Source organism: Misgurnus anguillicaudatus, unplaced genomic scaffold, assembly GCF_027580225.2.
Source record: "Misgurnus anguillicaudatus unplaced genomic scaffold, ASM2758022v2 HiC_scaffold_33, whole genome shotgun sequence".
NCBI classification, from domain to species: Eukaryota; Metazoa; Chordata; class Actinopteri; order Cypriniformes; family Cobitidae; genus Misgurnus; species Misgurnus anguillicaudatus.
The window spans coordinates 9627803-9655000 of NW_027395283.1; the positions used below are offsets into that span (position 1 = coordinate 9627803).

General features: G+C 38.2%; 2 protein-coding genes and 6 pseudogenes across 3 annotated transcripts; 7 read left to right on the forward strand and 1 right to left on the reverse strand.

Moving 5' to 3' along the window:
- Positions 1 to 263: 263 nt before the first annotated feature.
- LOC141363299 (5S ribosomal RNA) lies at positions 264 to 380 on the forward strand (annotated as a pseudogene).
- A 553-nt stretch (positions 381 to 933) lies between these two features.
- LOC141363300 (5S ribosomal RNA) lies at positions 934 to 1052 on the forward strand (annotated as a pseudogene).
- A 116-nt stretch (positions 1053 to 1168) lies between these two features.
- LOC129449388 (5S ribosomal RNA) lies at positions 1169 to 1287 on the forward strand (annotated as a pseudogene).
- Positions 1288 to 2280: 993 nt separating this feature from the next.
- Positions 2281 to 2399, forward strand: LOC141363303 (5S ribosomal RNA; annotated as a pseudogene).
- Positions 2400 to 3057: 658 nt separating this feature from the next.
- Positions 3058 to 3176, forward strand: LOC129449339 (5S ribosomal RNA; annotated as a pseudogene).
- A 1634-nt stretch (positions 3177 to 4810) lies between these two features.
- On the forward strand, positions 4811 to 4929 carry LOC141363304 (5S ribosomal RNA; annotated as a pseudogene).
- Positions 4930 to 10489: 5560 nt separating this feature from the next.
- LOC141349223 (uncharacterized) lies at positions 10490 to 19867 on the forward strand. Of its 2 annotated transcripts, XM_073865803.1 has the most exons (13): positions 10490 to 10617; positions 10696 to 10758; positions 10851 to 11064; positions 11374 to 11449; positions 11644 to 12199; positions 12303 to 12391; positions 12849 to 13046; positions 13146 to 13232; positions 13324 to 13577; positions 15011 to 15139; positions 15451 to 15584; positions 15710 to 15833; positions 19184 to 19867. In XM_073865803.1, exons 5-12 carry the CDS (start codon positions 12153 to 12155, stop codon positions 15789 to 15791), a joined length of 1020 nt encoding a protein of 339 aa, XP_073721904.1. In that variant the 5' UTR covers positions 10490 to 10617; positions 10696 to 10758; positions 10851 to 11064; positions 11374 to 11449; positions 11644 to 12152; the 3' UTR covers positions 15792 to 15833; positions 19184 to 19867. The 2 variants fall into 2 exon arrangements, with proteins under 2 accessions (XP_073721904.1, XP_073721905.1); XM_073865804.1 differs by lacking the exon at positions 12303 to 12391 and having other exon boundaries at positions 11644 to 11723; positions 19184 to 19866.
- Positions 19868 to 20697: 830 nt separating this feature from the next.
- Positions 20698 to 26336, reverse strand: LOC141363244 (uncharacterized). The gene is made up of 4 exons (XM_073865833.1): positions 25392 to 26336; positions 25220 to 25311; positions 21740 to 21850; positions 20698 to 21582 (listed from the first exon to the last, which is right to left on the reverse strand). Exons 1-4 carry the CDS (start codon positions 25488 to 25490, stop codon positions 21201 to 21203), a joined length of 684 nt encoding a protein of 227 aa, XP_073721934.1. The 5' UTR covers positions 25491 to 26336; the 3' UTR covers positions 20698 to 21200.
- Positions 26337 to 27198: the final 862 nt, after the last annotated feature.

Here is a 27198-nt window from a genome sequence, read left to right on the forward strand (position 1 = left end):
GAAGTGTCTCTCGAATCGAGTCAGCACTCGCTTACGGCAACACCACCCTGGGCATGCCCGCTCGTCTGATCTCGGAAGCCAAGCAGGGTCAGGCATGGTTAGTACTTGGATAGGAGACTTCCAGGGAATGCCAGGTGCTGTAAGTATTTAATTATTTATTCTAATATTTTTCTTCCATGAATGCGTCCTTTCTGTAAGTGTTCGCTGATGGCATGGCGTTGCCACATTAGTCTTGAAGTGTCTCTCAGATCAAGTCAACACTCGCTTACGACGACACCACCCTGAGCATGCCCACTCGTCTGATCTCGGAAGCCAAGTAGGGTCGGGTCTGGTTAGTACTTGGATGGGAGACCGCCTGGGAATACCAGGTGCTGTAAGCATTTAATTATTTATTCTAATATTTTTTTACATGAATGCGTCCTTTCTGTAAGTGTTCGCCAATGACATGGCGTTGCCACATTAGTCTTGAAGTGTCTCTCGAATCAAGTCAACACTCGCTTACGACCACACCACCCTGAGCATGCCTGCTCGTCTGATCTCGGAAGCCAAGCAGGGTCAGGCCTGGTTAGTACTTGGATGGGAGACTTCCAGGGAATGCCAGGTGCTGTTAGTATTTAATTATTCATGTAATTTTTTTCATAAATTGGTCCTTTCTTTAAGCGTTCGCAGATGGCATGGCGTTGCCACATTACTCTTGAAGTGTCTCTCGCATCGAGTCAACACTTGTTAATGGCCACACCACCCTTAGCACGCCTGCTCTTGTCTGATCTGGTTAGTACTTGGATGGGAGACCGCCTGGTGCTTTAAGCATTTAATTAATTACATATATATTCAAATACTTTTTTCCATGAATGCGTCCTTTCTGTAAGTGTTTGCCAATGGCATGGCTTGCCACATTAGTCTTGAAGTGTCTCTCGAATCGAGTCAGAACTCACTTACAGCCGCACCACCCTGAGCACTCCTGCTCTCGTCTGATAACGGAAGCCAAGCAGTGTCAGGCCTGGTTAGTACTTGGATGGGAGACTGCCTCGGAATACCAGGTGCTGTAAGTATTTAATTATTTTTAATGTAATTTTTTTCCATAAATGCGTCCTGTCAGTAAGCGTTCGCCGCTGGCATGGCGTTGCCACATTAGTCTTGAAGTGTCTCTCGAACCGAGTCAGCACTCGCTTATGGCCACACCACCCTAAGCACACTTGCTCTCGTCTGATCTCGGAAGCCAAGCAGGGTCAGACCTGGTTAGTACTTGGATGGGAGACTGCCTGGGAATGCCAGGTGCTCTAAGCATTTAATTATTTTTTATAATTGCCACATTAGTCTTGAAGTGTCTCCCGAATCTGGTCAATGCATGTTAACGGCCACACCACCCTGAGCACGCCTGCTCTTGTCTGATCTCTAAAGCAAAGCAGGCTAGGGCCTGGTTATTACTTGGATGGGAGACCACCTGGTGCTGTAAGCAAATAATTAATTATTTACATATTCAAATATTTTTTCCATGAATGCGTCCTTTCTGTAAGCGTTCGCTGATGGCATGGCATTGCCACATTGGTCTTGAACTGTCTCTCGAATCAAGTCAACACTCGCTTACGACCACACCACCCTGAGCATGCCCACTCGTCTGATCTCGGAAGCCAAGCAGGCTCAGGCCTGGTTAGTACTTGGATGGGATACTGCCTGGGATTGCCAGGTGCTGTAAATATTTAATTATTCATGTAATTTTTTCATAAATTGGTCCTTTCTTTAAGCGTTCGTGGATGGCATGGCGTTGCCCCATTAGTCTTGAAGTGTCTCTCGAATCGAGTCAGATCTCGCTTACGGCCGCACCACGCTCACGCTCTCGTCTGATCTTGGAAGCCCAGCAGGGTCAGGCCTAGCTAGTACTTGGATGGGAGACTGCCTGGGAATACCAGGTGCTGTAAGTATTTAATTATTTTTAATGTATTTTTTTCCATGAATGCATCCTGTCAGTAAGCGTTCGCCGATGACATGGCATTGCCACATTAGTCTTGAAGTGTCTCTCGAATCGAGGCATAACTCGTTTACGGGCGCACCACCCTGAGCACTCCTGGTCTCGTCTGATCTCCATAGCCAAGCAGGGTCAGGCCTGGTTATTACTTGGATGGGAGACTGCCTGGGATTGCAAGGTGCTGTAAGTATTTAAATCTTTTATTATTTTTAATGTAATTTTTTAACATAAATGCATCCTGTCAGTAAGCTTTCGCCGATGGCATGGCGTTGCCAAATTAGTCTTGAAGTGTCTCTCGAATCGATTCAACACTCGTTTACAGCCAAACCACCCTGAGCACACTTGCTCTCGTCTGATCTTGAAAGCAAAGCAGGTTCGGATCTGGTTAGTACTTGGATGGGAGACCGCCTGGGAATACCTGGTGCTGTAAGCATTTAATTATTTTTTCTAATATTTTTTTCAATTAATGCGTCCTTTCTGTAAGTGTTTGCCAATGGCATGGCGTTGCCACATTAGTCTTGAAGTGTCTCTCGAATAGAGTCAGAACTCGCTTACGGCCACACCACCCTGAGCACGCCTGCTCTCGTCTGAAGTCTTGAAGTGTCTCTCAAATCAAGTCAACACTTGCTTACGACCACACCACCCTGAGCATGCCCGCTCGTCTGATCTCGGAAGCCAAGCAGGATCAGATAATACTTGGATGGGAGACTTCCAGGGAATGCCAGGTGCTGTAAATATTTAATTATTCATGTAATTTTTTTCACAAATTGGTCCTTTCTTTAAGCGTTCCCGGATGGCACGGCGTTGCCACATTAGTCTTGAAGTGTCTCTCGAATCTAGTCAGAACTTGTTTACGGCCGCACCACCCTGATCACTCCTGCTCTTGTCTGATCTCGATAGCCAAGCATATAAGGCCTGTTTAGTACTCGGATGGGAGACTTGCTGGGATTGCCAGGTGCTGTAAGTATTTAAATCTTTTATTATTTTTAATGTAATTTTTTTACATAAATGCATCCTGTCCGTAAGCGTTCGCCGATGGCATGGCGTTGCCACATTAGTCTTGAAGTGTCTCTCGAATCGAATCAGCACTTGTTTACGGCCACACCACCCTGAGCACACTTGCTCTCGTCTGATCTCGAAAGCAAAGCAGGTTCGGGTCTGGTTAGTACTTGAATGGGAGACCGCCTGGGAATACCAGGTGCTGTAAGTGTTTAATTATTTTTTGTAATAATTTTTTCCATGAATGCGTCCTTTCTGTAAGTGTTTGCCAATGGCATGGCGTTGCCACATTAGTCTTGAAGTGTCTCTCGAATCGAGTCAGAACTCGCTTACGGCCGCACCACCCTGAGCATGTCCGTTCGTCTGATCTCGGAAGCCAAGCAGGGTCAGGCCTGGTTAGTACTTGGATAGGAGACTGCCTGGGATTGCAAGGTGCTGCAAACTTTTAATTAATTATTTTTTTTTATTTATGATTTTTTCCATGAATGCAACATTTCTGTAAGCGTTCTCTGATGCCATGGCGTTGCCACATTAGTCTTGAAGTGTCTCTCGAATCGACTCAGCACTCACTTGCAACCACACATTCCTGAGCACGCCTGCTCTCGTCTGATCTTGGAAGCAAAGCAGGGTCGGGTCTGGTTAGTACTTGGATAGGAGACCCCCTGGGAATACCAGGTGCTGTAAGCATTTAATTATTTATTCTAATATTTTATTCCATGAATGCGTCCTTTCTGTAAGTGTTCGCCAATGACATGGCATTGCCACATTAGTCTTGAAGTGTCTCTCGAATCAAATCAACACTCACTTACGACCACACCACCCTGAGCATGCCCGCTCGTCTGATCTCGGAAGCCAAGCAGGTCAGGCCTGGTTAGTACTTGAATGGGAGACTTCCAGGGAATGCCAGGTGCTGTATTTAATTATTGATGTAATTTTTTTCATAAATTGGCTTTAAGCGTTCGCGGATGGCATGGCGTTGCCACATTACTCTTGAAGTGTCTCTCGCATCGAGTAAAAACTTGTTAAGGGCCACACCACCCTTAGCACGCCTGCTCTCGTCTAATCTCAGAAGCAAAGCAGGGTCGAGCCTGGTTAGTACTGGTCGCGCCTGGTGCTGTAAGCAAATAATTAATTATTTATATATCCAAATACTTTTTTCCATGAATATGTAAGCTTTCACTGATGGCATGGCGTTGCCACATTAGTCTTGAAGTGTCTCTCGAATCGAGTCAGAACTCGCTCTCATCTGATCTCAGAAGCCAAGCAGGGTCAGGCCTGGCTAGTACTTGGATGGGAGACTGCCTGGGATTGCCAGGTGCTGTAAGTATTTAATTCTTTTATTATTTTTAATGTAATTTTTTTCCAAAAATGCATCCTGTCAGTAAGCGTTCACCGATGGCATGGCGTTGCTCGTCTGATCTCGGAAGCCAAGCAGGATCAGATAGTATATGGATGGGAGACTTCCAGGGAATGCCAGGTGCTGTAAGTATTTAATTATTCATGTAGTTTTTTTCATAAATTGGTCCTTTCTTTAAGCGTTCGCGGATGGCATGGCGTTGCCACATTAGTCTTGAAGTGTCTCTCGAATCTAGTCAGAACTCGTCTACGGCCTCACCACCCTGATCACTCCTGCTCTCGTCTGATCTCGATAGCCAAGCAGGGTCAGGCCTGTTTAGTACTTGGATGGGAGACTGCCTGGGATTGCCAGGTGCTGTAAGTATTTAAATCTTTTATTATTTTTAATGTAATTTTTTTAACATAAATGCATCCTGTCCGTAAGCGTTCGCCGATGGCATGGCGTTGCCACATTAGTCTTGAAGTGTCTCTCAAATCGATTCAGCACTTGCTTACGGCCACACCACCCTGAGCACACTTGCTCTTGTCTGATCTCAAAAGCAAAGCAGGTTCGGGTCTGGTTAGTACTTGGATGGGAGACCGCCTGGGAATACCATGTGCTGTAAGTATTTAATTATTTTTTCTAATATTTTTTCCATGAATGCGTCCTTTCTATAAGTGTTTGCCAATGGCATGGCGTTGCCACATTAGTCTTGAAGTGTCTCTCGAATCGAGTCAGAACTCGTTTACGGCCGCACCACCTCAGGGCCACACTCCCACTCTCGTCTGATCTCGGAAGCCAAGCAGGGTCAGGCCTAGCTAGTACTTGGAACAAATGACACCAGACTCTGACAGTCAGAAATCACCAAAGATACTATTAAGGAGATGTGTGAAATTGCAAAAACAATGTCAGACAATGTAATATGCTCTGGTCCCCCTCCCGGCCTACCGGGGAGATGAAACACATAGTAGATTAGTGTCTCTCAATGGCTGGATGTCAAAGTGGTGCCCTCAGCATAATGTAGGGTTTATAGACAATTGGAAGCATTTCTGGGGTAGACCATTCCTCCTAACCCGAGATGATCTTCATCCGACATCAGAAGGAAGTGCTATACTCACCAGAAATCTGATTAATAGTCTTAATTCTGATATAGTATGACTATCCAGGGCCCAGGTCAGGAAACAGACGGATCAGCTTAACTGTCCGTCTGTTAGCTGGCATGATATGTCAAGATCACATATATCCCAGCACTTCGAGTCGATCTTACCAGAATATCAACACATTTCAACTGTATCTGTTCCCCGAACAAGCAAATACAGAGCACCGCTTGCCACATCACGTACAAATTTGATCAACATAAAATTAGAAAACAATACATTACAAGATGAACCTCGAATTTTAAAATTCGGCCTTCTTAACATTAGATCGCTGACCAATAAAGAACCTATTGTTAATGAAATAATTAATGACCAAAACTTAGATGCACTCTGTTTAACAGAAACCTGGCTTAAAGCAGATGACTACACTAGTTTAAACGAATCCACCCCACAAGACTATTATTATAAACACGAACCTCAATTAAAGGGGAGAGGGGGTGGTGTAGCTACAATATACAACAACATTTTTAAAGTTAACCAGAAATCTGAACTAAAATTTAACTCATTTGAACTAATGTTATTAAATATGGAAATAACTGATCGTAACAACAAACAGCTTTCTTTTGTCTTAGCTCCAATCTATAGACCTCCGGGCCACCATGCAGATTTCCTTAAAGAAATAGCAAATTTCCTGTCTGAGCTTGTAGTCACTGTAGATAAAGCTCTTATCGTTGGTGATTTTAATATTCATGTGGATAACTCAAAAGATGCATTAGGACGTGCATTTATGGATGTTCTAAATTCTCTCTGTATTAAACAAAACGTGTCAGGGCCCACGCATACTCGTAAGCACACATTAGACTTAATTCTGTCACTTGGACTCAATATTAATGACATCGAAATATCACCCCAGAGTGATGCAGTTTCTGACCATTACCTTGTGTCATACACTGTACTTCTAGATAGGATCACTCAATCCACAACATGCTACCGACTAGCCAGAACTATAATTTCCACCACTAAAGATAGCTTTATTAGCACTCTTCCAGACCTGTCCCAAATGAAACATGTAGCAGATAACTGTGACGATCTAGATACTGTAATAGAAAACCTGAACAATGTCTGTTCTAACACACTGGATGCCGTTGCTCCCATTCGAAAAAAGAAAATCAAAGAAAAACCGCCAGCTCCATGGTATGATCATCACACCGCAGCTCTTAAAAAGGCAGCTAGAAAAATGGAAAGAAATTATAGAAGCACAAAGTTACAGGTATGGCGTGTAGCATGGAAAGAGAGTGTTAAACACTACAGACAGGCTATAAAAACGGCCAGATCTACCTATTTCAGTACGCTTATTAAAGAAAATCATAACAACCCTCGTTTCCTCTTTAGCACAGTTGCAAAACTGACAAGAAACAAAGAACAATCAGAAACCAATAGTAAACTCCAACACAATAGTAACGATTTCAATATGGAAGAAAATTAATGACAAATCTTTTTGAATTAAAACAGCCTGTTGAATTGTACTACCTGAAAAAAATGCATTGTATTAACCGTACTTGAATTTTAATGCATTGTATTTTTATGTTTTTGAATAGAAAAAGCATGTTGAATTGTACTACCTGAATAAAAATGCATTGTATTGACCGTACTTGAATTTTAATGCATTGTATTTTTAGGGCTTGCATTTTTAAGGGGTGAAATTCAACATGATTGCATATTTAAGATGTGAATATTTCACTTCAAAACATTTAAAACACATTTTCTGTATTAAAAATTCAATAGTCCATATTCATGTTTCAGATTTTTCTTCAAAATATTCAGTCTGTTTAAAAATACAACGTAAAATATTCAGCAGGCAATATTCTGTCCATTTAATTTCACGTCCACAAATTCGCGTCCAAAAATTCAGTGCTTCAAATTTCAACACTTCACATCCGGGAACTTCAGGAAAAGCAATAGACTACCGAGCATAATCTTCATCTGCTGTTAGTAGACCTCACCAGCAGGTGGTGCCAGAGCGTGTTGACGAAGAGCAGAGCAACAATTAAGAGACGACGAAAGGCCTTTACAAAACCTCATTTGCCAAAATGGACCGAGCGGTGAGTACATATTATGATATTCTGGGTCACTATGTATTCGATGCTTTATTCATTATTGTAAATGCGATGTTGTCATAAATATAAATCCAGAAAACTCTGTCAATGTCGGATTTTATATTAAGTCTAAGTAAAGTAACTGTAATACGTTCAGACATAGAGATTGCTTTGCTTATGATTCTAATGACAGATACTAAACGGTTTTTACATGATTACCGATTATAAATTAAAAGTTACATCTCAACCAAGATATCAGTTAATCTCCGTCATATATTGGTCGAGTAGAATTGTGATTTAGTTCTATAATCACAGCTGTGGTTAGGCCAGAGGCACGAGGCTGCAGTCAGAGCCATGATGATAGATTACGGGTGTGAAAGATCACAGATCCGTGATCCGTACGGATAGACTAATGCCAATCTTAACGTAAATCTTACTTAATGTGCAGCTTTGTTCTTTATTTTATAAGTTTGTAATTTATTTGTTCTTAGATTTTCCAACCGCTTTTTTACTGCTCCTAAAAATGATCCAGTTCGTGCCCCAAAACCCATAATGTGATCTTTCTGGGTTACAAAATGTAGTTTTAAGATTAGTTCCGGAGATAATCTATGTATAATATTTAAATCTGAACCGATTACAGTGGCCGGTTGCATAAACATAGCTGTGACGTTAAGACTGCGTCTTAAGAATGATTCTGACTAACTGGCATAGCAATATATGAATGTTAATTAAGCCCATTGCACGAGCAAAGCTCAAGCTGACTATAGATATAAAAAAAGCAAAGCTCTTATATAAAGACACCAGTAACTGGCACAGCAAGTATAAGACTTTTGAATCTAAAATAATAAGTGGATTAAGCTCTTTTAATCTGCAAGTGAGGAATTAAAAGAGAAACTTTTACTGCTTCTGCTCTATCTAAAAAAAGGAAAGAAAACTACATAAACCATTATAACACACCGGCCACATTTATAATCTGGTGTGTAAGCTGGTGGCGTCTTATTTATATATATATATATATTTTTTTTTACTTTACCATACTCTTAACATATATTTGCCTTACTGTGGACCATAATATTTACAATCAACTTTTTCTTAATTTGTTGTAAAAGCTTTAGGCTACTTTAAAGGCATAGTTTACCCAAAAATGAAAATAATGTCATTAATGACTCTCATGTTGTTACAAAGTCGTAAGACCTCCGTTCACCTTTGAAAACACAGCTTAAGATTTTTTATATTTAGTCAGAGCTTGCTTGACCATTCATTGAAAATGTATGTGTACTGTCCATGTCCAGAAAGGTAATAAAAACATCATCAAAGTAGTCCATGTGACATCAGTGAGTCAGGTAGAAAGTGTTGAAGCATCGAAAATACATTTTGGTTCAAACATAACAAAAAATACGACTTTATTCAGCATTGTCTTCCGGTTCTGTTGTGAATCGTGTGCACAAGATTGAAGTCACGTGACTGCAGTGACGCGGCTGACATGTTACCTGGTGCGCCCCAGCTGTTTTTTGCGTCTGAGCTTCGTTTATAGTCTGAGGGAGATGGATGTTGTAAGTTTGAAAAAAAACTTCTCAAACAAGTCTGAGGATAACACGTCAGCAGCGTCACTGCAGTCTAGGATCCGATATGCTGGATCGGTATCAGGCCGATTGATATGTGCGTTAGCCGTGGTTGTTACTGACAAGCTATTAAAAAGACAACGTATTATAAAAGGACTATAAACGTTATTATGCACTATATTCAAAGTCTTTTAATACACTCAATAGCTTCATGTGAAGGAACAAACGCACATTTAGAGATATTTTAGTTCACAGAAACACTGTAACCACAAACTGTGTTAATCCGCTGGTGAAGCGGACGGATGAAACGCGTCATTCACACACGCACACCCAAGATAACTGTAGGTTATAAACTTTCCATTGCGGTGTGAGGATTCCCATGAGAGGATTCAAGGGCATCAATTCTGCACCCCGAATGTGCATAAAAAGTCTGGTCAAACGCATAATTTCCAAAACAACCATCTGCACACTAAAGCACAGAATTTTTTTAGCATACTTAATTGATCAAATATACCTAATATATGTTCTTCTAAACACTGTCATGATTAATATTTACTAATGTTCTCTGTAACTTGTAAATCATTTTAAATTATTGGTTTTAACATTTAAAATTATACTAGATGTAGCAGAAAGCACTATACACATTGAATTACAATAGTATTGGGCATATATCCATATAGGCTGATATACGGAATTCTGGTATCAGAATCAGTTAGGAAATGAAAAGTGGGATTGGGACATCCCTACTGCAGTCTTGTGCACGCAGTTCACAACGAAACCAGAAGAGAAGACAATGCTGAATAAAGTAAACAGAGGCTCCAGATAAAAAGAGAATGATTGTTTTTATTGCACTATTCTCCAAGTGAATCGGTTACACTATGAGACACATCACATTCCTTAAAAGTTTACACACCAATAGATCTGATCTTTGAAGGGAATAGGGCATAGGGATGATCAAGTCATCCACTGATTTACAACAGGTAGTTTGAGACAATGAAAGTCTTAAAAAACAGCGTTTGTGAAACTAAATGTTAGAGCGTGTGACCATCCGCTTTGTTGGCAGATTTTTCCAGTTACAGATATATGCTTCACGTCTCCCTCACTCATTATAAAATCAGCAGTGGCGGAATGACACATAAACGATGCGAAATGGTGAAGCAGTTACGGTGACGATACTGGTAGAATATCTCACGGCTATCAGACAATTACATTCAATAACTAACCAATAAGAATTCTTGTATAAAATAAATAGGACCTGTCTATCTATCCAGGGTATTGTTTCTCAAAAGTATCATAGGCCCAAGTAGATATCACCATTGCCACCAATGGTCTCTATGATCAACTTAGCTTTTGAAAAATGCAGCCCAGTAACGTTATCTGCATTAATAATTTGTCACCTACAGTATGATAAGTGGAAATCTTGTTAAGCTACTCTCCATGTCCCATACATGTTGTGTTTGTTTCACAAGGGAGACAATGAAGTGCTGAGATCAGCAAGGCACCTTTTGTCACTCTTGACCCAAGAAAAAGCTGCGTGTTCAACAAGTCAGGGAACAAACAGGTAATGGAATATTTTTTATCAAGCATTTTAACAATGTCAGCACACACATTATGATAAAACTTAATCTTTTTTTGTCAGATCATCTAATGGTAGAGTCCAAACTCAAGGGCCATCATCTTCTGTACAAACAGAAATGACCAGGTCAGTAGAAAATTGTATATTGCATTCCTGGTTATGAATTGTTGGTCTGCTCTGATCTACAAATTTCTGTATACATAAAATTTTTACAACAGGTCCTTTCCTGGATTATTTTCAAGTCGCAGAGGAAAACGCCGCTTTACTGGAGCATGTCCTGTGCCCATTAAACCAAAACCATTTCAGGTCATGTTCCACCTGCTTCCAGCCCAATGTGAGCGGTCCCCTAGTGGTCCAGATCAACTGGTCCATACACAGGCAGGACTAGGACGCAGAATTGCCACTCTAGATGAAAATATGACTCATGAAGAGGTACAGATACACTTCATGTCAAAAAGAACCTGTTAATATAATTATCTTTGTGAATGGTCACACAGAGCAGTGGTTCTCTCTTTTTTTTTTTTTTTTGCTGTGCGGCCCCCTTTATGCCCCCCCAAAGACATTCCACAACTTAAAATTTGAATTAAACAAAACAAATTACATTATTGCCTTATTTTTCTGATGTTTAATTAAAGAGAATTATGATAAATTAATGTTTTTTATAAAATGTCATTAAACTGGGATCCCCAGATATAGAGCAGCGATAGCAGCGTGATTAATTAATTCTGTTTTCTTTAACAGTTATGCGATAAACTTATCGAATTGTATCCAAAACTTGGAGGAGTAACTGGTGGATGGCTCCTTTATAAAGGATCTGGTAATATTTATTGCCTTGAGTATGAATGATCTAGATGTTTAAATATAGTTATAAATGACAGATACATACAGATAGAACAGTACTATGTTGAAGTGTTAAGAACATTAGATGTTTCATCAGAGAAATATATATACATGCATACATTAGAATGTAATAAAAACATAACATAACTCTTTTGTTGTTCATACTTTCAGGTGGTTGGGGAAGTCGGAAGCTTGCTGTAGTGGCACCTGCAGACTGTGGCTACACAGGCAGGCTTATAAAAATGAACAAAGTAAGAGAAAGTTCAGTCCTTTATATAGCCCCTCTCCAGGAGGAGCTTGACACTGCTCCCTTGCCACCATCATCGGAATCATTTCGTGACATGCCAAAGGCAGTATGCAAACAATGCAAAAAGTCCTTCCCACTTCAGATCCTTACAAATCACATTAAGACTTGTTCTGATGTTGTTGTGGTTGAAGATGAAAATCAGGATGATATTCTGTATAAGGCACATGATGTGGAAAGCGTGAAAAATAACAATGAAAAGGTAAATTCTCTCTGTACACTTGCATTTCTTTATAAATACATTTGGGCCTAAATGAGCAAAAGGTTAATTGCAAACTGTTGGAAAAATTTGCATAAAAAAGAATATTTAAGAGGTTTTTTTGTAAGCGGTTGGTCATCTATTTTATAGGGTTGCTGTCCGGTTTGCCAAGAAGAAATGCCCCTTGACATCTTGGAAGTCCATGCCAGTGAATGTGGTGAAAGGTGTGTAAGCTGGGAAATATTTTGTGACAAATAAAAAAATTATTTGTAAAAGTGCTCTTAACATCACATTAGAAACAGCATTTTTATTGTTTTCCCCCTGTAGACCACTGGATGATGAAATTAACAACACAACTGAGTTGTCATGTTTGGATAATGAAGTGAACAACACTGAATTTTCATACATGGATAATGGTATTTACATTGTTTCCTTCCTGGCTTTTTTGCCAGTTGCAAGAGGGTGACATGACAGTTTGTTGGCATTATGTTCTATTGCTGAAGTTCTAAATAAGTCTATATTTGAAGAGTTTCGTTGCAAGACGAGATAACCGCCGTTTTTTTAATTGTTCAGAAATCTCGTTTTTTGGTTGTGCATTCCAATTAATTTCAATGCAACTGCAGTTGGTTTGTTTTGATTTAAACCTTCATAACTTAAAAAATACAGCTAAGTAGCACAATAAAACAAAATAATAACATGATAACATAATAATAAACATGTTTTGACAAAAATGTTAAAAAATGAATTTATCTCATTTTGCAACGAAACTCTTCTTTTATAGTCCATCATGAATTTGTGGCAAACAAGTAGAGACAGAGAAAAATGGTACTACTATTGATGTGCAACATCTTGATATTTTATTTTTTATATCAGATTGGAAGACCCACCCTGATCCAAAAATGGCTGCTGACTTGTACAGAAAGGAAATTCTCAGATTGCATGAGACAGGGAAACCGCTTTTGATGTGTATGGACTTAAGATCAGGTGTTGAAGAACAAGAGAGGCAACTGATCAACTTTTACAAGCAAAGACACGTAGAGTGGGCATGTCCGGTTAAATGTCAACTTCAAGGTACAGTCTAAAGAAGAATAACTGTGTGCAATAAAATATGCAGCTCATATAGTCAACCTGTGATGTCAGCTTTAATTATTGTATGTTAATTTTTTTCAGGGGATGCCGCAGTTGGTGACGGAGTGACTAGGCACTTTTTTTCTACAGTTCTCGAAAAACTGAAGTATGGTTTCAGTTTGAACTTGGGTATGCAGTCATCTAATAGTTGCACTGCAAAATTTATATTTTGAATAATTGCTATAATTGGATATACCTAATGCTTATTTGGAATTAACAGGAAACACAGGAGTTACTTGCCTCTTCGAGGGGGAGCCTGACCACTTGGTGCCCTCATCCTTACAATTCCTCATTGAAAGCGATCTCTTCCTAGTTGCAGGGAGAATGCTAGGCCATTCCTTTCTGCATGGTGGCCCATGTTTTGCAGGGCTCAGCAGAGCTTTTGTTCATGTTCTGCTTCAAGGTTCTGAAGATACTGCCACTTTGCAACTGGAGGACTGCCCAGATGTTGACATACGAGAGACCATCGACTTGGTATATATAAAATGTTTTATTTTTGTAGATACTTGATTTAGTTTTGGAAGATGCTTTGACCTATTTGGAATTTGTTGTTGTTGCCATTTTATATATATACAGATCAGCCACAACATTGACCACCTGCCTAATATTGTGTAGATCCCCTTTTTGCCACCAAAACAGCCCTGACCTGTCAAGGCATTGACTCATTAAACCTTTCTATCAGAACCAGCATTCACATTTTCACCGATTTCAACTACAGTAGCTTGTCTGTTGGATCGGACACTGACCACTGCAGACTGGGAACACCCCACTAGAGCTGCTGTTTTGGAGATGCTCTGACCCAGTCGTCTAGTCATTACAATTGCACTAGCCCATTTTTCCTGCTTCTAACACATCAACTTTGAGGACAAGTGTAGTTGATGTGATAGAAGCAGGGAAAATGGGCGGATCGACTTTGACAAGGGCAAAATTTTGATTGCTGGGTCAAAGCATCTTGTGGGATGTTCCCAGTCTGATGTAGTCAGTACCTATCAAAAGTGGTCCAAGGAAAAAGTGAATGCAGGTTCTGATTAGAAGAATTTAGTGCCTCAACGGGTCAGGGCTGTTTTGGTGGTAAAATGGGGATCTACACAATATTAGACAGGTGGTCATAATGTTATGGCTCATCTGTGTGTGTTTGTATATGTGAAATTATTTATACGTAGTTACAACCCCTAGCATAAATTATGGAATCAACACACACTTTTTACATTTAATGATGTTCACCCAGATGCTTCACTTTAAAGCAAATAGACAAATCACAGAAACCTTTTTATTTTTTGTTCTTTAAATACGCAACTCAATCTGCTGTAATGACTTTTCTGACCCCGACATGCGCAGTGGGAACCGCCTGTGACGTGAAGGGGTCTATTAGTCAGCAGTAAAAACAATTGAGTGCTTACACACCTTAACCAGCTACTGATCTAATTGAAAAGAAACATGGCCTCAACAAGAGAGTTGTCAGTTGAAACAATGGAAATGATTTTTGGGGATTTGTATATTTGCTTTTAAGGGAAACATCTAGGTAAACATACCAGAGCAATGTTTGTGGTAAGCGTGGTATAAGAGGAATAATTGACTGTGTTGAATTATTTGAATATAAACACACCGCTTCACATCGTGCCACATTACCACCTTGACTGTGCGTTAATTTCTTATAATTCAACGGCCCGTCGTCAATTATTCCTTACACACACAAACCAAATATTATTCAGACATTTTTACTTTTTTTTTACATTTTTACTAGAGGGTGTATGACACTGTAGTTCTTTTATGTAAGTTAGGGTTAGCAAAATAAAGTTAAATACATGTCATTGAAAAATCTTCATACATTGCACTTCTAAAAACTAAAAATTTGGAATCAAAAATTATTTGGACACTTTTGTTATATTTGTTTTATTTATTTTTAGCTCAGTGGACATTCTCCATTAAATGAGGACCAGTCGAGTAAAGTACTGGTACTGTGTTTGTCTTGGGATCTTCCTGGTCCAACAGAAGGAAATAGGAGGTGGCTTTATGAACGTCTGCTATCACATGCGGTAATTAAAATTTGTGTTTGTGACAATGTAAATTGCACTTATTTTTATACATTTCAATTATCTTTTGCAACTAATTTTACTTGAATACTTGTTAATGCATTTTTATCATGCTTCTTATGGCACTGTAATACAGGTGTAAGAGAGATGTCAGCATTTATGATCTTTCACACTAAGCTTTATAATGTAAGGATGTTAAATTCTAGAATAACAGCAGGATAGTAAGAACATGCTCTGGGGTGAAAGGTTTTTTTCTGTCTGCATTCCGACATTGAAATTTGAATGTAACCCCCCCCCCCCGCATTTCTTTGTAGGTTCTTGGTAGAAGAACACGACAAATTAAACAGATAAGACGAGGACTAAAAGAGACTTTTGTTTGGAATCTTCTAAATGAGAGGAAGGATGTGGCATTTTCCCTAAGGAATCAGAGGACTCGTGCACTCCAGAGGTAAGGCTTCCTTCTCTTTAGATGACTACAAACATCTTTTTCCTTAAACGGAATGTCAATGTCTCTTTTCTTTGCAAACATAAATACATAACTGATTATAGACTCTCATTCTGTTACTTATTTAGATGCTGCTTTCCCATATCTCCTGGCATAGGAGTGATGATGAAGATGATGATGATGACGACAACGAATACTCGCCTGATATAAAGGAAGGAATCACTGGGTATTTAAAGCAGTTCATTGAGACAGGTATGTGCTTCAGAATTTGAAAAGTATAGCTGTGTCTTCCTAGCTAACAGAAAAAAAGTTCCTTGAAAGTTCCCATGGTTTCCAAAAACATTCTGCCAGCGTAAAAAGTGTCCAGTTTTCTTGAAGTTCTAAGAACGTTTTTGTGTTGTCTGAACGTTAGAGGAATGTTACATTTTACCTTTATTAAACGTTAGGACAATGACATGTTTTAATGTTCACACAATCTTTAAAACAACAACTGTTTATTATATTGACTTGTTTGATTGTTATATAAAACATAGAGAAACATTGCATTTCATTTTTTATAAAACATTATTTCTGAATGTTCAGTAAATATATTGCTGTAGAAAACACAATTCACTTACTAGGTATAGATGTTGTTTTGTTTCATTTTAAAGGATAATTCCGGTATTTAACACTTTGAGTCTCATTTCTGGTTTGTTTTGGATGAACTACAGTGATGGACACAGAAATTTTGACAATGGGTCGTGTCTTGACTTTTCGACTCATTTAGAAGCGTCTCTTGACTGCTTCAGAATGGAAGTCAATGGCCATGCACAAACATGTCATTAAAACAACACTTAACGTTCATTTTCAAAACTGTACTACTCCCCGAGTGGTTCGTGGTGTTCGTTGATGATTAAAAACAAATATATTAGCGCAATGTATGATTTCAGTCCGTGTTATTTGCTATAGTGGAACTATTTTTTCAGATACCTCACAACCGCGTATATACTTCCGCTCTATATTTGAGTCTGAAGCATGAATGAACGTAGTCCAATAAACTGTAATAAAACGGTAGCATACTTTCAAAATCAAGTTTATTTAAAACACTTACACCATCCAATATGTTTTTTCATCAGCAAAACAATAAAGAAGATATTTTGCAGAAACCCCAGTGCTCCGTCATGCATGTCAACAGATCCGCACACTTTAAGAGCTAAAGCATATATATCCAATACAACAGTAATCCCCCATAACTCCGTGTGACATATTGACGTCTTGTGAAGCAAATCAATCAGTTTTTGCAAGAAACTGAACGTTATTTACAACACTATTAGCGTGCTTTCCGTTTGAGGTGATCTCTTCCACTATTGCTGTTGGCTATGGATGTTGGTCTCTCTGCGCCACCTATAGAGCGGGAGCGTGAAGCGCACTTCCTGCTTGGCAAAAGCTCTGCGTTAACGCTGTAAAATATATATATATATATATATATATATATATATATATATATTATTCGAATCTCAAAACTGAAAATCGAATGTCAACCCACGAATCGAATGTCAGCCCTACAAATATGGGATAAATTTCTTCTGAAAGTAAACAGACCCTTTTCTGTTTCCCGGCGGCGGAGTGATATATCAGCGAGCAATGCGTCTTCCAAGGGAAGTCAATGGAATTTTACAAAATGCCAAATAAAACACGACAGAAACTGTATTTCGCTACACAACTTGTTTTTAATCATCAACGAACACCACGAACCACTCGGTGAGTAGCACAGTTTTGAAAATGAACGTTAAGTGTTGTTTTAATGACATGTTTGTGCATGGCCATTGACTTCCATTCTGAAGCAGTCAAGAGACGCTTCTAAACGAGTCAAAAACTCAAGACACGACCCATTGTCAAAATGTATGTGTCCATCAATGTAGTTCATCCAAAACAAACCAGAAATGAGACTCAAAGTGTTAAATACCGGAATTATCCTTTAAGTCACCATTATTGTGATTAATGTGTTTTAGTTGGACTCTTGACTTTTTGCTTGCTAGGTTTTTTCCGGGTTGTTAACTTTGTGTTAATACACCACATTTGTTATAAACATGTAAAGTTAATAGTGTAATTCTGTGGTGGTTGGTACATAATGGTAGAGATCATCACCTAATTAATTTACTAATCAAAAGTTTATTTTCTGTCAATAATGTAAATGAGATCCAGCACTTTCACAGCAGTTTGTCATTAAGGAGTTTTAGAAACTTAACACAAAAATATCTGCTGTAAAATTGGGATGCACAAACATCAAGAATCAGACTATGAATCTCAACCATGGTGACAAATAAAATTGTAAAAAAAATCATTATCAATGCTGCAGTGCATGCTGGGAGTCCTGAATGAGATTTGTAATTTGTTGATACCCAGCATGCTTTGCAGCAAGAAGTTTTTCATTTAATTGTCACCATGATTGAGATTCATAGTCTGATTCTTGATGTTTGTGCATCCCAATTTTACAGCAGATATTTTTGTCCAAAGTTTCTAAAACTCCTTAATCACAAACTGCTGTGAAAGTGCTGGATCTCATTTACATTATTGACAGAAAATAAACTTTTGATTAGTAAATTAATTAGGTGATGATCTCTACCATTATGTACCAACCACCACAGAATTACACTATTAACTTTACATGTTTATAACAAATGTGATGTATTAACACAAAGTTAACACAACCAGGAAAAAACCTAGCAAGCAAAAAGTCAAGAGTCCAACTAAAACACATTAATCACAATAAGGGTGACTTAAAATGAAACAAAACAACATCTATACCTAGTAAGTGAATTGAGTTTTCTACTGCAATATATTTACTGAACATTCAGAAATAATGTTTTATAAAATAATAAAATGCAATGTTTCTCTATCATTTACATAACAATCAAACAAGTCAATATAATAAACAGTTGTTGTTTTAAAGATTGTGTGAACATTAAAACATGACATTGTCCTAACGTTTAATAAAGGTAAAATGTAACATTCCTCTAACGTTCAGACAACACAAAAACATTCTTAGAACGTCAAGAAAACTGGACACTTTTTACGTTGGCAGAACATTTTTGGGAACTTTCAGGGAACGTTCTTAGAACTTTTTTCTGTTAGCTGGGTTACAGATATTTTTTAACAACTCACTATAAGAAGCTATTCTGGGAGACTCATGTTTCTTTAGTGTCAAAGTGGTATTTGTGAAGGGTCATAAAGCTCTCAGATTTCATAAATATCTGCATTTGTGTTCTGAACTTGTGTTCCGTCTTATGGATTTGGAGTAATTAATGACATAATTTTAATTTTAGTGTAAACTAACCCTTTAAAATAAAATTAACCACTTTAAGTTTTTCAGCCTTAGGAAGGTCAAACAAATTAGTTTTGGAAAAGGGGTGGAAAACGTCTCGGGTTATGTATGTAACCCTTGTTCTATGATAAGGGAATGAGTCGCTGTGTACAGACACATCCTGGGAATACCTGAGTGTTACTACATCTTGTCAAAAGGGGCACAATAGGTCACCTTTAAAGGAAAGTCATAACATGTAGAAATTCTGTAAGAGTGTGTAAATGAATTTTAGGGTGAACTGCTTCTTTTGTCATTTCAGCATCCAGCGAGGATCTAAAAAACCTTCTAAAGTTCTGGGTGGGATGGGAGCGGATGGAGGCAAATATGGCTGTGGAAATTGTCAAAAGCGATTTCCCGAAATCCTCCACCTGCTTTTGTGTTCTCCGGCTACCAGGGCACTACAATGATTTCCAGACGTTCAAAAAGGACTTGTTGATGTGCATTGGCACGTGCAAGTATGGTTTTGGCCATGTTTAATTTTTAGACACATGCACATGTTACATTTGTTGCACACTAATATGCACGTATTCTTCGAGTTAATAGATGGCACTTTGGTCAAATACTTTGTTAAAATCCAGCTTAAAATTGTTTTTTTACGTGTTTACTGTACATGATGCATGTAGTGATATTTGATAATGTGCTATAAGTAACAACACATTCTGTGTTTAAGTAATGGGTTACTTTTTGTAAATGCAGTTACTTGCATTATAAGCTTAAACTGTTAAACAATGGACTTTTATTCATGCATGAAGTCATGCAGTGGTTTTAGTAATGTTGAATATCTGTTCCTTGTTGGAATCTGAGCAATATCTTAAAAGTACTTTAAAAACAAAGTATTTGTATTTTGCAAGTTATGCAACAAAGTATTTGTATTTTGCAAGTTATGCAAATGTATTTGAACTTGTTCAGTGGAAGCACAAATATTAAATTGAAGCAGTAGTTTAATAATAATTTCATAATCTCCCTACTGTGCTTATCAATAAATAAGTTACACAGAAACAAAAGCAGTTTTTATTATGCTTTTTAAGGTACTGTTAACTCAAATTACTCATTACATAATTGCTACTGATTTAAGTCAGCATTTGCAGAAGATAAAAATCACTATTCCATAAGAACTGATTGGCAAAAATGGAGTGCAACTAGATAGATATCCCAGCCAAAAGTCTGTGAAGGTCCTTTGGGGTCTACAGTTTCTCTGAGTGCTGCCATTTGCTCATCAGTCAGGGGACATTCAGTTTGAGGCACAACAATACTGGAATGTGCATCAACGCTCAGTCCACTACTCTCCCAGTCTATTTGTGGTATGCTTAATCCCTAAAAAAACAGCAAGATGAATCATTTAATGTCACAAATGAGATCCCACTTACAATTCTGAAAAAAAATTCAATTAACCCAAATTTTATAGTAATGGATTAAACTAGTCCTAAGCCCATTTCACACAGCATGTTGATCCTATAAAATTGCCAGAGTGCCTTCTGTGTGAACACAAACATGTCTTGGGATGGGGACCTAGTAACATTACCCGGATCAGTCCCGGAAAGCAACCTGTGTGAACAAAAGCTGTAATCAGTGCGTAAGGCAGGAGTGGGAATCGAGGGCCACAGTCCTGCAGAGTTAAGCTTCAACCTTAATCGAACCCACCTGAATGTCATTTCCAAACACTCCTGAAGACTTCAATTAGATTTTTCAGCTGTGTTTGATTAGGGTTGGCACTAAACTCTGCAGGACTGTGGCCCTCCAGGACCAGGAATTGCCCACCCCTGGCGTAAGGGGTTTGCCATAGTGATGATGCTGAAGCTTAAATCGTTCTCCAGCTTGGCGAAATGGTATGCAATGCACTAGTTTATGATCAAATCAGAAGAAACTAATGCATAAGTGTGGTTTCATAAGAAATAAATTATAGATCATATGCAAACTTAAGATGCTAAGGAGATATCTCAAGTCACATTGATGTCATGTGACTTTACAGGATGTGTAAACATGCACAGATTTCAGAAAAATCACTGGCAGTGTGAATGAACCAAAATTAGATGATCCAAGGGACACTTTATCAGTGTTTTCTGGAATCTCTGTGTGAAAGAGGGGCCATAGATCAAAATGCACTTTTGAGCTATTTTAACTGAAAGCAACTTATTAAAAAAATAAAGCAACTTGACAAATCTAAAAAATATGTCAGTGCCATTATTTTGTAGGTCTCAAGGTGCACATCAGAAATTTCTTATTTAAAAAAGATACTTAAATTACCTAATTGAACTAAATCCTAATCCTGGCTTAATCTAAGCCCTGTATGTTAAATTGGGCCTAATATCTTTATTCAAATGTGTTGTATTAAATACACTGTGATCATTATTGTCTTTTAATGTCAAAATCCACAACAAACATACCTCTATGTCAGGTTCAGGTACAGGATTGCGGATACTTCCCATCACCCACAACTGGTTAGGGGTCATATTGCCCTCTGTGCGTATTGGGTGATTGTCCCAGGTGTTTCGGAAAAGGTTGAGGTCATCTTGAAGCCGTGGAAGAAATACATAGTGGCAACAGAACAAATGTGTAAGGTCAGAAATGTCAAGGTGTCCACCTTCTTCCAGAGCATGTAGAACATCGTAATAGACATTTGTCACTGCTGTCCAGACATCTCTCCACAACCTCTCTATACTGAAAAGTTAAGTAATGCATCAATAAAATATTACATTTTCAGACAGATATTATGCACAATTTGATTAACTATAAAATGTATAATAATATTTATTTTCAATAAAACTTAAAAAATCTTAAACAATTCAAATAACAATATTGGAAAATTTCAACTTACCGTTGATTGTGGACGCTCTTTCCTGAAATAAAGCTGCCCCTTTCTGTTCCACGAACTGTGAACATCAGGCGAGCCACGTCCACATTTTCGACGCCCTGATCTCCTTGTACCCTAAAAACATGGGTGTTTAAATAGAGATATTGAAACATTACTCAAAAATGTATCTTTATTTGCTAAAACATTAAATACAAACAATAGTTCACCCAAAAATTAAAATTCTGTCATCATTTACTCACTGTTATGTTGTTACAAACAGGTCAACAGGTTTCATTTTCTCTTAAAAATCGGAAGGTGACCCTTAGTTACAAATATATATCGTCGCAGTGGGCCCCCAATTTGCAAAATCCTCAACTGTGGATAACATAATTATGCCGCAATAGTTAGTCTGTCTGAAACTAAGCTGATTCAACCACATCACTGTGTGACACTTGCATTACATGTGAACGGCCCCTACGCTAATATGATTTTGTTTTTCTCTCCCTGTCTCGTCCCTGGGTCCCATTGACCCTGAGGACAATGGGACAAACAGACCCAGTTCCGGTAGATGTGAGAGTCGGCCCACCTCTGATCTACTGGTCGTCCTTCAATGTGATGCCCAGCTGATGCCTGACCAACGACCACCGGCAGGACCCGCTTAATATCCGCTTAATCTCTGCTTAATCTCCGCTTAAGCTCCGCTTAAGCTCCTTATCCGTTTATATGTGTGTATATACATGTATATCTCCCAAGGGTTTTTCCCTCCTAGGACTTTTATTTTTATTTCCTCGGCTAAACAACCCGGGGTTTTTGTTTTTTTTTTTCTCCTAGGGGTTTTTTTACCCCGGGGAGGTAGCCTGCTTGGGCTTAACTTAGCTTCTTCTTCTAGACGTTACATTAGTAATACGCTCGCTCATAATGTCGCGTCATAGCCGCAGCAAATTTGACTGCTTATGCTATTGTGTATTATGTTATGCTATCTGTTGTTTTCTGTGCTTTTCACTGCTTCTATTAATGTAAAGCTGCTTTGAAACAATTGAGTATTGTGAAAAGCGCTATATAAATAAAATTGAATTAAAATTGAATTGAATTACAAACCTGTATAAATGTCATTGTTCTGATGAACACAGAGGAAGATATTTTGAGAAATGTTTGTGATCAAACTGTTTGTGCACCCCATTTACTTCCATGGTATTCTTTTTCCCCTACTATGGAAGTGAATGGGGTCCAAGAACGGTTTGATCACAAACATTTCTCAAAATATCTTCCTCTGTGTTCATCAGAACAATGACATTTATGCGGGTTTGTAACAACATGACATTGAGTAAATGACAGAATTTTCATTTTTGGGTAAACTATCCCTTTAAGGGCTGTTTACATTATAACGGTGGTAACTATAAAAAATATACTATATAAAGTATACAGGAGTTCTATAACGATGAAGATACAAGGAACCACATAGTTGGGGTCACGTTGAGCGAATGTTTTTCATCTGATGAATGATAAACAATTGAAAGCCAATCAAATCTATTTGAACTTCAAGTGCACATGCTTTTGAAATGATGTGGATAAGCATTGCTGACGTCCATCACAAAATTACATCAGGTCCAGCACCGTACAATAATTATAATAGTGTCCATGGACCATAACAATAACTTTATGCTAATTCCCTCATGCATGCAAATCATTTGTCTTCAATGGCATTAACTAATATTGCATATTTTCTGTAATAAAAACTTTGCTATTGTTTACTTGTCACTTAAAGGTGCAGTGTGTAATTTTTGAAAGGATCTCTTGACAGAATGCAAAAGAATATACAAAACTATATTATCAGGGGTGTATAAAGACCTTTTTATAATGAACCATTATGTGTTTATTGTCTTAGAATGAGACGTTTTAATATACATACACCGAGGGTCCCATTACATGGAAGTTCCCATTTTGTGCCGCCGTGTTTCTACAGAAGCCCTTAATGGACAAACATTTTTACTAAGTTGTCTCAGTTGATGACATGTTTTTCCGGTGGCGGCTACAATAGTTTCTCTATGCGTTTCAAAAGCGAGGGGTAAGCAGTGGACTGAGCCGTTGGTTGCAATTTGCAACCTCACCACTAGATGGCGCAAAAATGTACACACTGCACCTTTAATGTGTAAATATGCTGTTCTTGTTGAATTTACAAAGAGGGTATATGTTATCAGCACTACTAAACAGTGATATTTTGTGTAATCTAATATCTTACCTTTGGTGTAGTCAATGTAGTAGAATTAAAACAATATTAAGTCAATATCACTGCAACAGCGCTGTACACCTGATGTAATTTTGTTATGGACCACAGCAGAGCTTCTACAAATAGTTTCATATGCACGTGCACTTGAAGTTCAAATAGATTTGATTGGCTGTCAATTGTTTATCATTCAACAGATTAAAAAAATCCCTCAGAAAGTGATCCCAATGATTTCGCTCATTGTATCATTGTTATTATAGTTGTGGTGTGAGCTCCGCTATTCTCTATAATATAAAAGATTTTAAACTATATTTTATATAGTTATTATAATATGAATGGCCCCCTAAAAGGCTGATTAAAAGTGTCGATGTAAATCATTTCCTTAAATAAACTGATAAAATATGAAAGATTTGGCATCCAAATGCTAAATGACAGGTAGCCTACCCAGGGTTTAAATTGGGCCTGGACTAAGCCCTGGCACAAAGGCTGAAGGTCTCGCTCTGCTCCGTGCCAGCGTACCCATTCATTAAGCTTCATGCTCTGTGTGCAGGGCACCAACGACAAAACCGGATTGCGCGAGCGGGGTTTCTTTTTTCATTTGCATGACGCTTCAATCGTTTTTGTCACAATGTGCTCTGAGAACCTCAAGGATCATTAGACATTGTAGAGATGAGAGAAGAAAGAGATAAGAACGGTGACCACGTCGAGAAAACTTAATAGAAGACTAAACAAAGTATTTAAGTATGTTTAGCATGTCACTCATCTCATTACAATATGTTAAATAGATAAAACTGGATATAACTTAGTTTATTAAAATAATATTTTGATTATACAAATCAATTACAACCTAACTTTAGTGATTTTTTTACTTTATCTCTATGGCTAATTTATAAGAGATGTTAATGATACAGTACTGTCTGTTGTACCTTTTCTTGTTAATTTAAGCTTTTGGGGTATCTTATGCCTAAAATTATTCAAGGAGGTTGATTCTTATAACTTCCTTCAAAGTTTGATCAATTGTGCATAATGACATGTGCAACAAATGCAAATCTATGAGTCTAAAACGCTATATGCATAATTTAAAGTTAAGAGGCTATTTTTTTAAATATTTTGGGTCAACTTCTGGCACACCTTTAAAGCTGAAACTTATGAAATCCTATCAGAGGTCCAGAATGTCATTGAAACACACCACTGGCTTTCTGTCATCAGTATTAAGCATGTTACCCCTCAAACCCCCAATCCCCCCACATTACAAATGCCAATTTAACCCCTGAGCCTACCTGAGAGGGAAGCCAAATGTCTCCACTGCTTCTTGAAAAAAATCCAAGGTAGTTGCAGCAAGGTTGTTAGAAGCAGCACCAAGGTACATTACCTGTTGACACAGAATAAATGCTGAATATAGATAATATAGACACAGTAAGTAAAATATAGTTAAGTGTAGCCATGCACTACCTTGCGTGAAAAGCCATCTACACCCCCAAAGATGACTATATTGTAGCTGGGAAAAAATGTTTCATGCAATGTTTTAAAAAGACCACATATCTCTATCATAAGGACTGCAACATGCAATAACTGAATGACAAACTTACCGAATTAATTTGTGGTTGGTGTCAATGTGCATTATTGACCTAGGACTTGATACTGAATAGGTCCGTCGTACAACGCAGCCCAATTGGGCCATTCGGGACATGACTCCCACTGTATCAATCCGGTGCATTGCTGCCCTGACCCGGTCAAACTGAACATGGTGTCCTCGCGCCTTTAAAGCGGCTCTCATCATTCTGTATCCGCAGTGAGGCATGTGTTGCTTTACATCTTTCACACAATCATCTAGCTCTTCGTCCGTGAGAGTGCTATATCGTGCCCGAACGGAGAGGTTACATTCTGCCATTCGTCTGAATACTGAACGTGTACTTACTCCAATCATGCGAGCAATAGTTGGAACGGAACAGTTAAGGTCCAGGAGATTGGTGATGTAATCCGGTGAGATTTGAAGACGTGGCCGTCCTATCGACCCTGACTCCTGCAGAATAGTCTGAGTGCGCGTCTCCCCATCTGACACGTTTAGTCTAATTAGTCTGAGCAGTTCTGAGATGCCTTCGAAAATATCACATGGGATGGTAACTAAATTGGACACAGCACTTAAAAAGACCAGTTCTTGCGAGCAGATAAACTCCAGGAAGTCCATGTCAAGGGGCAGGCGTCCAACAGCATTTTCCAAGCGTGAACGGAGTCTTTCCAAAACATAATCCAAAATCAATTGCTAAAAGGAAATATATAATATTGCATATTAAATAACTCATCTTGCTTGCCATACCAATGAAACTGAAGTAAAATAATATCTTACAACGCTAATAATCAACTTAATTACGATAACAATCAACTCACCGCTCGGTCCATTTTGGCAAATGAGGCCTTTCGTCGTCTCTTAATTGTTGCTCTGCTCTTCGTCAACACGCTCTGGCACCACCTGCTGGTGAGGTCTACTAACAGCAGATGAAGATTATGCTCGGTAGTCTATTGCTTTTCCTGAAGTTCCCGGATGTGAAGTGTTGAAATTTGAAGCACTGAATTTTTGGACGCGAATTTGTGGACGTGAAATTAAATGGACAGAATATTGCCTGCTGAATATTTTACGTTGTATTTTTAAACAGACTGAATATTTTGAAGAAAAATCTGAAACATGAATATGGACTATTGAATTTTTAATACAGAAAATGTGTTTTAAATGTTTTGAAGTGAAATATTCACATCTTAAATATGCAATCATGTTGAATTTCACCCCTTAAAAATGCAAGCCCTAAAAATACAATGCATTAAAATTCAAGTACGGTCAATACAATGCATTTTTATTCAGGTAGTACAATTCAACATGCTTTTTCTATTCAAAAACATAAAAATACAATGCATTAAAATTCAAGTACGGTCAATACAATGCATTTTTTTTCAGGTAGTACAATTCAACAGGCTGTTTTAATTCAAAAAGATTTGTCATTAATTTTCTTCCATATTTCAATAACTTCTTTTCTAACAAAATTACGGCTATTAGGGAAAACATCGTAACTACCCAAGCAGCCATCACTCTACCCATTAGTTCACTAAACACTAGATTACCATATGAACATCTTGATTCATTTAAACCTACTACAATAGATGAGCTCTCTAAACTAGTCACATCATCCAAATCATCGTCCTGTATATTAGACCCCGTTCCCACAAAACTACTTAAAGTAACAGCTTTCAAGCTAGCAGTTATTAA

Coding starts and splice junctions, on each gene's coding strand:
- LOC141349223 (XM_073865803.1), top strand. CDS start 12,153: ATGCCCCTTGACATCTTGGAAGTCCATGCCAGTGAATGTGGTGAAAG. Junction 12,392..12,848: donor ATTTTCATACATGGATAATG/GTATTTACATTG, acceptor TTTTTATATCAG/ATTGGAAGACCCACCCTGAT. Junction 13,578..15,010: donor TACGAGAGACCATCGACTTG/GTATATATAAAA, acceptor ATTTATTTTTAG/CTCAGTGGACATTCTCCATT.
- LOC141363244 (XM_073865833.1), bottom strand. CDS start 25,490: ATGATAGAGATATGTGGTCTTTTTAAAACATTGCATGAAACATTTTTT. Junction 21,851..25,219: donor ACATTTGGCTTCCCTCTCAG/GTAGGCTCAGGG, acceptor CCATGTTTTTAG/GGTACAAGGAGATCAGGGCG. Junction 21,583..21,739: donor AAGAGCGTCCACAATCAACG/GTAAGTTGAAAT, acceptor TTAACTTTTCAG/TATAGAGAGGTTGTGGAGAG.